At 40.3% G+C, this 9,958-nt stretch overlaps 1 protein-coding gene across 1 annotated transcript in view; it reads left to right on the top strand.

Moving 5' to 3' along the window:
* Positions 1 to 65: 65 nt before the first annotated feature.
* The window catches only part of LOC104504300 (septin-10-like), a 29,197-nt gene continuing 19,304 nt past the window's right edge, over positions 66 to 9,958 (top strand). The window contains exons 1-4 of the mRNA XM_010154261.1: positions 66 to 122; positions 2,377 to 2,409; positions 7,871 to 7,988; positions 8,725 to 8,920. Of these exons, the coding sequence (XP_010152563.1) occupies positions 66 to 122; positions 2,377 to 2,409; positions 7,871 to 7,988; positions 8,725 to 8,920 (404 nt within the window). The remainder of the gene's footprint in view (positions 123 to 2,376; positions 2,410 to 7,870; positions 7,989 to 8,724; positions 8,921 to 9,958) is intronic.

Below are 9,958 nucleotides of genomic sequence, written 5' to 3'. Positions count from 1 at the left end.
ATAACGCCTCCGCAGGCCGTGTGGGTGCCGGGGTGCCCGGGCTTTAAAAACCTTGTCGTTAAAGGATGTCGTCTTCGGGTGCCGGCCTGCCTACAGCTCCCGCGGCGTGTCGCGTACTTCAAGTAAGAAGTAGAGCCCTGGCTGTTGAAAAAAATACTTTTCTGGTGCTCAGTGGCAAAGCTGTGAGCTTTATGCTTTGAAGACACCGAAGCCACCCGCACGTTGGTGCCGGAGCGTTAGTTCCCTTTTAGAACGTGAAATTAAGTGGATTTATTTGTGGCTTTTCTGCCGCGTTTTACAGCAATGAAAAGCGCAGAAGTGTGCTAGAAACAACAGGAGGTGGGAGGAATTTGGGGGAAAAAAAGCCTCCACCCTGGCTGCCTAGTTAGGTGCTTTTGCATTTGGGAAGGCAGGTAGGGGTACCTGTCTCTGGTGATTCTTGGCTCGTTCCTGTTGCCAGGCTGTTAGACAGTTACACCGGTGGAGCTGCCCCATGAACTGAAAAAAATGGAAAACAACTGCCATTCTTCCAAAGTTTTCTTGGAGTTATTTTCATCTGGAACAGTGTCTTCCTCTGGTTCTCGATGGGAAACCCGAGGGAGCAGCGTGGGAGCACGAGAAGGAAGAGGGGCTGCTTTGAGTTTCGGTGCAGAAAGAGTTATTTGTTGGACCGTTGTCAGAGTCATCGCAGGGCCCGACCACGTCCCCGCCAACCTCGGCCGGGAGTGAAAGGGCTTCATTCATGTCCCCGCTTGCTCACAACTGGACTGGTGAGCGTAGCTTGCTTTCTTGTCAGGGCTCCGGCACAGAGCGCCCCATGTCACACATAGTCTCTTTAAGGCCCGTATGAATCCTTTGCAGCTGCAGTATAAGTGGTGCAATGCCTTAACTTTTATATAAAGCTTTCTCTCTTCATACATATTTTGTATATACAGTGAGGTGGAGGGTCACTGCACAGGCTGGGCCTTGTGGGAAGCTGGAAAAATGTAGAGAAACCTAAGAGCCACAGTACGAGAAACAATACAAAACGGTTTTGCTGGTTAATGTTTGCGTGGAGAGATGCAGTAAATCAGCAAAAGTGAGTGAGAGCAGCATTGAGGGTCCACTAAGTGGATAGATTTGGTAAGGGAAGAGAGGGAAGCATGCACATGGAAAACTTTACAGAGTATACTGTAAAAACAGACCTGTGATGTAGGTCTGTAATGGAGGAAGGTGATCTTGTATTAGGTTTATAAATTTAATGATGTAAAATATTTTTATATTGATATTAAATAATATTTCCTAGTTTAACACATGCTGTGTAATTGTTTCCTACAGTTGTTTCGTATTTCCTGTAAGTGTTTCCTATGTTCTGGGAAAGATTTGTTTTCAGTTGTTTTGCAAAAGAAACGTAAAATCACTTTCAGAATGCAGTCTGACCTCCTTCTGTAAATCTGTTCACAATCAGACTATGCAAAGTCTGAGGTGCTAGTATTTAGTATTTCTGATTTTTAAAAATTTGACTTCTGGGAAAGTTTTGGCAGCCACTGCCCCCATACAACAGTACACAGTGCTCGTCACTGATTAATTAAAAAGGAGGAAAAAAAAAAATCCTGGTTGCAGTCAAAGAGGCCTTCTGATAGCAAACACCATTGTCGCATCCAAGACTGGCATTGCTTTCTCATTTGGACAAGGATCATGGACAACAAAGGGCTGATGTGGTCAAGGGCAGAGAAGACCGGCTTGCTGCTCTTCAGGAAACACGGTGCTACAGCTGCAACCTCAACAGCTGAATTGGCACAGGCAGAGGTGCAGATCTTCCAAAAGCGAGTGCAGTTGTGATACCAGTACTGACACCAGCATATTTTTCATAGAATCATAGAATCACAGGATGGTTTGGGTTGGAAGGGACCTTAAAGACCATCCAGTTCCAACCCCCCTGCCATGGGCAGGGACACCTTCCACTAGACCAGGTTGCTCCAAGCCTTGTCCAGCCTGGCCTTGAAGACAGCCGGGGATGGGGCATCCACAACATGCAGCATTCCAGATAAGGTTGTGCCAGTACTTCGTTTCTTTGGTTTTCCTTCCTTGAAAACACACAGGTCAAGAGAGGCCTTTCTGAGTGGGCCGCAAAACCAAACACTTTCTTCTTCTGCGTAGCAGAAGATAATTGTCGTCGTCATATTTTGCCTGATGCATGGACTACTAGCTGCGAGGGACTGGTGTCTGTTGTCAAGTCTTGATTCCCCTCCTGCTGCCTCTTGCCGCATCAATCCATAGGCAGCAATGGAAGAACAGGTACTGTGTGTGCTAGATTTTAAAGTTGCTTAAATACCTGTTGGTGGAGGGAGGCCTTAGTGAGTGGCATCTACAACTGAATACGCTGCTTTCTGGGAGAGCACCTCATCAGAACTGGAGAATGAGCAGAGTGTCTCTGCCTGTTCGTTCGTTCCTAAATACCTCAAAATACAGCTGAGGAGTTGTCTTCCCGCACATTGTGCCCCCTTGTTCTCTGCTGACAAGGCTGTCACCTTTTCCCCTGCCCATCCTGGGTGGTTTCAGGGCATTCAAGAAGATTCTGTCCTGCCTTAGATTTCTTCAGACAGAAACGTAAGGCAACAATGTCACCGTTCCTCTCCCACAGGTTCTTTCTGAGGTTTTTCCATATATACACATATGAAGGAAATTTTGTGGTGACCTGTGGTTTAACAAAACTTCAGTTGTATTGTGTGTTGAAGTGGGCAGGAAAATAGTTGGTGCACCAGAATGCCAGGTAAGAAGACATTTGAAAGAGGTGAGGGAAGAATACTGGGCTTCTTTGGACCAGTCCCTAAAAGTTGTCTACTGTTTCTGTCATACTGAATGAATTGCATGATAACTATAAGTGGAATTGTCAAATGAGTTGTCTTTGAGCTGCCTTTTGGCCAGTACTTTTTTTCTCACCCACGTTTTTTGGGGAATGTTTTGTTCCATACTTGACTCCTGTGTGTTGCCTTTTATTTTATAGAATAGACGGATGTATTAATTCCACGTAATTTTGAATGTTTTTCGTTTCTGCATCTTCATGGACTTTTGTGTCTTTGTATCTTTTCTACCTCATCCTCCTATATTTTCTGTTCTCTTCTGTGTTATTTTGCCAAGGTTTCCGTTCTGTTCCCTGTACTTACCCCATCTGTTCTGTCTCTCTCTCTCATGCATCTGTCGACATCGAGAGATGTCAGTGATATGCATGCCTACACCACACCTCTACATTTTACATTTTGACTACCCAAAAATGGAAAGTATTTTTCGACTCGCTTCCAAAATCTGTTTAGTTTCCTACTTACCTCGTGCGTTAGGAGGTAACAGCAGCGTTGATACTTACTGGATTAAATGCAACTTTAGTTATTATGAAATTAATTGACTCTAAGAGAGTAATCCAATTTGTTATTGGAAGATTAAAATAGGTTTTCTGGTTTAATGAATGTCCACACCTGCTGGTGATAGTGGAGAACTCCTGGCTCCGGAGGAGCCATGTTTGGAGCGTCCACAGGCACATGGGCATGTTGTTGTCCGCCCTCGTGGCTGATGCCCTGGCATCATTCCGAGGGCCTCTGCGCGGCTGCCTGGGCCTGCAGGACCCTCGCGTCCTGCGTAAGCTCACCAGCATGGATTACTTTGTTTCATGTGTTGGAAGGCAAATTTGGGGCAAGCGGGGTAGCAAGCTGGCTATTTGCCTGGGCTGCAAGTCTGGTTCTGCCGGAGGCAGAGGGATGCGTGTAGTCTGAGACCCAGCTTGTGCCATGGAATGGCCCAGTGTTGTGCAGTTTTAGTCTTAAACAGGTGGCAAATTTAAAATATAACTAATTCTTTTTAGTTTGTTTCTGAAAGAAAAGAAACCCCACAATTTTAAAATTTTACTTTTGTTTCAGGCAATGATTTTTCTTTGCATGTTTTTAACGGGCAAGATGACATTATATAAACCAGTGTACTTGATTAACTGAACCTGCAGAAAATTAAGATGCAGTTTTGTGAAAGCTATGCTACCAAACCTTTAAAAAGAGGGTGTGTGTATGAGAAGGGGGGAGGTAGGGAAGGAGTGAGATGTGATTTGGACCATCTCAAGTGATCTATGCGGTGTGCTATTTTGATAAGAGTATGAATTCTGAGAGAGCAGTGAGAAACAAGGAGCATTTATAGGAGTGTTACAGCTCTTGTAGCATTCAGATTACAAGCTTTGAATTATTCACTGAATAAAGTTGGATGAGATGCTGTCTTCAAGCATAATTTAGCTGCTCCATCCAACAGATATTAATATGAAAAGAGTGTCTAATCTGGCAACTTAATTGCTTGCAGCATGATTTGTATTTCTTAATTTTTGAGTTGTCACCATATTTCTAAGCTGGTGATACAGCAGTAATTTGTTTTTCAGCTGGATGACAAGTTATTTCTTTGAGAAGTAGTAAGAATGCAACCATCACGGGGTCAGTTTTGTGGATTTAATTTCTCTGTGTCTTTGTTAGACCATAGCAGGGTGAAGCTGTGTGAGGGTCTGGCATTAAAGGCGAGACATGTGATGATGCCCTTGGAAAATTTCCGAAGGAAAAACGTAGGCTATTGGTTTTCTATTAAGAGAATGCTCCAAGTGATGTCAGATGGAACAGTTTCACAAAGTGATTCTTCTGTAAGGAAGGTGGAGGGAGGCGAGTTTCTAAATGAGAACAGTAGGTCTCAGTCCTGTAACGTTTGTTGCGTGGAAAACAGACGTACAAACACGCAAGAATGTGGGCTTCTAAATCAGCGTGACAGAGACTGTCTAGAGTTGAGCTGCACAATATTTCTTGAAAGTTTTGTAGTCTAAATTAAGAGCTTTTATTGCAGCATTTTTGGTGAAGTTAATTCCTGAAGGCCCCATTGTGTCCTGGGGCAACTAACTGTCTGAGCAGTTTAGTAGCACTTAAAATCCCCAAAGCAGATGTATTTTCAAAATAGAAACAGGTTCTGCATCTTTCTGTCTCTACCTTTTAGAATTTTGCTGTTTATGTAGTGTTGGGGTTGTTTTTTTTTCCCCATGTGTGTGCGCTACCAGCTGTCTCCTCATTATATGTCCTGTCATCAATCAGCTCTGGCCATTTTCTTGAAAGAGCTTACGTAGGCTGTGTTTCTGTATTGTTTCTCTATAAAAAAAATGGTTTGTGACACCCTGAATTATCCCTTTCTGATCATCCTTCAGTTTTCCAATCTTCTCTTTAAATCAAGAACCTTGGGACATAAAATCATGTTCTCGTGAATGATATATTATTTCCTCTTGAAATCCTTGTTCTTCACTCTCTTGGATGTTCCCGCGCTGACGTTCTCATTGTCGGGTCGCAATTGGCTGGTGAATGTGTGAGGTTTTGGAGGGTGGTGGTTAGTGTTTTTGGTTTACTGGGTCATTACCTCTGTCGAAAAGAACTAAAAGAGTGATCTTGTGGTTAAAGTGCTAAATGACACATGGGCTGAATGAGATTCATGTTCTTGGTCTCAGTCTTTCCCTTTATTATGTCAACCTATATCTTTGTGTCATCTCCGCATGCACAAAGTGAAGATGATATGTCTCACCACGCCTCACCCCCCAACCAGACAGCACTGAAGAAAGCTGTGCATGAAACACAATTTCAGTACTGGGGAAGTTCTTCTAAGTACTAGGTTCTGTAATCTATTTTTACACCTTACCAGGAGTTTTCTGTCTTGTGTCAATTTTTTTGTCTTGTATCTGAAATGCCATAGAACTTGCCATGTACTTTTATATATTTACATTTCCAGAAAAATAGTTTCAGTTTTCACTCGTAACTGTGTAATGTCCTTAAATTAACTTTTAGGTACTGAAGAAAGATGAAATATGCTATCTTAAAATAGCAGCACCTTTGAGATGTCTCAGAATATCTTGGCAATTGTGTGAAATTATTACATATTGCAGAAATTATTACTCTCTTTCTTGGCTGCACTACATGTCCGTAAGAAGCATCTTTGGGAGAAATTTAGAAATACAAAGAAATTAACCATCTTGGGTGTCTGATCTGAATTTTTAAGTAGTGGTACAGCCAGATGTTGAGTTACAAGCACAGCCTTAGCATTCTAAGCAAGGCACAGAGAAGGCCCCTTGTTTTGCACGTTTATTATTTCCTATTGTCCTTCTGTTTCACACACAAATTTGGTCAAATTTTCAGTGATAAACAGCCAATATAAGAGTGGAAGAACTGATTATTGTTGATTTTCGTTTCCAGAAAACAACAAACTTGAGTTTAATTGCTAAATTGTAATTAATCTCTCCCTTCCTTTTGAAAATGAAGTTACAGAGCTAATGGCAGTGAGCACTCCAGTCATCTCTTTCGGTGCTTGGCTTCGAACAGCAAATACACCTCTAATACCAGTTTCCTCAGCTAAACACTTTTTAATCCCGACATAGCCTCTTGTGGATGATGTGGTAGTTACTCTAATGGCCTCTGGAAATAGTCAGTAAGGTTGTGGGCATCGGTGGTTTGTCCACTGAATCCAAGGACTGGAAGAAAATTAAGTTCTTTCTGCTGGGTTTTTTTCTTGGAGAGTAACAAATGGCTATGCAGGGGTTTTGAGGGTAGCCCAGCACGGTTTGGATTTGGGCCGGTGACACGAAGATGAAAGGCTTTCCTTCTACGGTTATGCTAAGCCTCTTGTGCTGGCTTTTCGTGTGGAGGCTTAATAGTTTGTTTTAGAGGAACTGTGCTTTACTGGTGGTGATAGAGGTTGCTTGAGTATCAGACTGTGTAGCTATAGTTGTTAGATGTTTCAGGTATGCAATGGACAGGATACTGACAGTTCTCAGTGTTTCTCAGCCCTTTTTAACAGTAATTTCTGTATGGTAGAATACATTGAGAAGTTTCTTTTTCAGGAATGCTTGAATGAACATTTATTTTGTTAATAGCCCTACAGTGTCATGATTTCTCTTTAAACTGTCCACTTTACTTACACATTTTTCCTCATTGTATTAGTCTAAAATGGAATTATCTGATTATAATAGTCTAAAATGAGAGTTAGTGCAGCCTGTAGACCCACACAAGAAGTCCTGTGCAAAGCAAGAAGAGGATGGGTATTTGCTGTGAGGAATGTCCATATCCTTTTGGCTACCAGAACTCTGAAACGTGCTATGCATACCTGTTGTAAAAGGTGGCTCTTTTATGGGCTTGTAAGTGTTAAATAAAAAATTTCCTACTGTTGGCTATGTACGTGTTCCCAGGAACCAGTAATGGTTTCCAGTTCCAGGTGGATTTGAAACATAAGAGAAGGAATAGCATGAACCTGTTACTGTTTAAACTTTTGATATGGAACGCTTACTTAAAAATACAGTCCGTTTGTATGACCCAAGATATTTCCTTTTAGTCCTATGCATTTTTAGTGTGCTCATAGCCTTGATATCAAGATGCTAGATTGTAGCAGACATTTGAAAAGGAGTGTGCACCTTCAGACATTAATAATATATATAATATTATCTCTTAGAGTTCTCTGTTTGGAATTATGCTGCTTGAATTGTTTTAAAATATGTTTTCCTTCATTTCTAAGAGTAAACCAGCTGCGATCTATTTTCTATTTACAGTTTTCAGTTTACAGTTTCAGTTGGACTTGTCTGCTTTATTTCGCTCATGTTCCACTGGATTTCCTTGCAAAACATGGACTTCACTTTGAGCCTGCAAATAGTGCTGTAAAGTAAATCTGAATGTTTTCTCAAATCATGGAATAAAGTTCATTTGACAGATCTTTTACTAGACTTGCTTTTCTTGTTCCCGTGTAAATCATAAGGAATGAATCCTGGCTTACTAGTAGATTTCCTTTGTTGCCACTGCTAATTGCTTTGCAACTCACTTCGCTAACATATTTTAAAATTATTTTTCTGTAGCAAAATGATGGCTATCGAACTTTATCCTTGTCCGGGCATGTTGGTTTTGGTAGTTTACCTGATCAACTGGTTAAGAAATCCATCAAGCAAGGTTTCTGCTTCAACATTCTTTGCATTGGTAAGTAGTATCTGGGTGGTTTAAGGCTTCAGTAGTAGACCTATCCTTAAGGAAGTGACTGAATTTTAAATCCAGTTGCAATGTTGAACTCCTTCTTTCATGTTAATCATGAACTATAAATCCACCCTTTCCCCAGCTTTGCTTATTTGTATCTGCGCTTTGTTTTTATATTTAGCATTTGCATAAACAGCATGAAGACCCAAAATGTATAAAAATGGATGCCATGCATTTATCCATTTATGGACTGCTTCATGGCTTCTTTTGGGTAAACTGGGCTACACTCTATTTTTACTGTAATAAAGAGCTTCAGATAAAAAAATCCTATCATTCCAAGGTGGTTTTGCTGAAGTATTTCTGTACTTATCAAATATTTGCTCTGGTATTTTACCCTTTTCATAAAAAGACTGTGTTGAACTCCGTGATTTCACAGCTAGTTACTTAGCTTTTAAAAATCTATAGGAAATTAGTTCACGCTTTTCAAGAAACGAAAGTGTCAAGAGACTGTTCTGCTTATTACTCATTAGGACGTAACACTCTTATCTGTAGGATGAAAAGATAAACTACAAGATATTTAGTGCTCATTATGAAAAAAGAAGGCCATTTTGCTCAGAGAAATCAGTTGACAAGTTTTTGTGTAAATTTGTTACTGTGAGTTGCTGTGATAACACTTTCTGTGCTTAGTAGATATTTATTTGTTGTGCGAAATGACTTCCCCAACCCTTCTGTTTAACTTTAGGGGAAACTGGGAGTGGGAAATCAACCTTGATAAACAGTTTGTTCAACACCAATTTTGATGACTCTGTGTCAACGCATTTTCTGCCGAGTGTACGACTTAGAGCCCAGACTTACGAACTCCAGGAAAGCAATGTTCTTTTGAAGCTGACCATTGTAAATACAGTGGGATTTGGTGACCAGATAAACAAAGAAGATAGGTAAGTGCCATCTTGTTGCTACAGTATACAGAAGTTTTGGTCTTCAATTGCACGTTGATGTTTTCTTTGGGCTTTGTGGTAAATATTTGTCTTACATATGTTCCAAATATTTGGTTAACTGTTTCCTCTGTGTACCAAGGTAAACGTGTTTTTCTTCTCATGTAGTAAATTATTTAAAAAAGCAGATTAAGTCTGCCGCTTTCTTTATGATATAACCTTTTATAAATACATGTAAATAAAATGTGCAATAGTGAGTGGAGTTTCTTTTGGAGTGGAGGATTTGCAGGGTCAACGGGAGATGTTAAAACATCCAAATAGGTTATAAGGTACTATAGATTAAAGATTAGGTCAATAGGGTATTTAACAATTTGTTTGGAACTTACTGAAGACCTTAAACGGGAAGAGTCATTGTGTGGATTATGGAAGGCCTTTGTTTTAAATTCTGTAACTTAATCAGAAAATGTAGAGGTACTATGCTAGCATCCTCCAGAACTTTTTTTTTTTGAATCTCTGCTTTTGTGAATTGAAGATTTAAAAATATTGCACTTTATCTTGGCAGATTTTTTTTTTTTTTTACCTTAATCGTAAAGAATTTTAGCAACCCTTTGTACTATGTGAGTACCTAATGGTGGTATTTATAAATGAGGGTTAGAGAGTCACATTAAGATTATTGTGAGAGCTATGGCTTATGATATGACTGGAAAATAGCTACTGCTAGTGACTTGGATGAGTGAGATGCATGTAGGTATTAGAATAGATATTAGAGGTTTTGATGTGTGGTATAGGACCTGCCTTTTAGTCCTTCTTTTAATTTTGTGTGTAACTACTTCTGAATTTTGGTAGCATTTGGTCTGGTGTGGGAGCAGAGACGTGAGGGCACGCTGCTTGTACACCTAGTAACACACTCTTTTAGAAAGCAGATTATAATCTTGTTTTAAGTAGGATAAAGTGTACTTAAACTGTACTTATTTCAAATCAGATTTACATTCTTCTCTTACATTCCTCCTTTTCAATTTTTGTCTATTAAGAGTACAGTAC

Source organism: Eurypyga helias, unplaced genomic scaffold (genome assembly GCF_000690775.1).
Source record: "Eurypyga helias isolate BGI_N326 unplaced genomic scaffold, ASM69077v1 scaffold27080, whole genome shotgun sequence".
Taxonomy (NCBI): domain Eukaryota; kingdom Metazoa; phylum Chordata; class Aves; order Eurypygiformes; family Eurypygidae; genus Eurypyga; species Eurypyga helias.
Note: the sequence above shows the minus strand (reverse complement) of the source record. Positions and strands in the feature narration are given on the sequence as shown.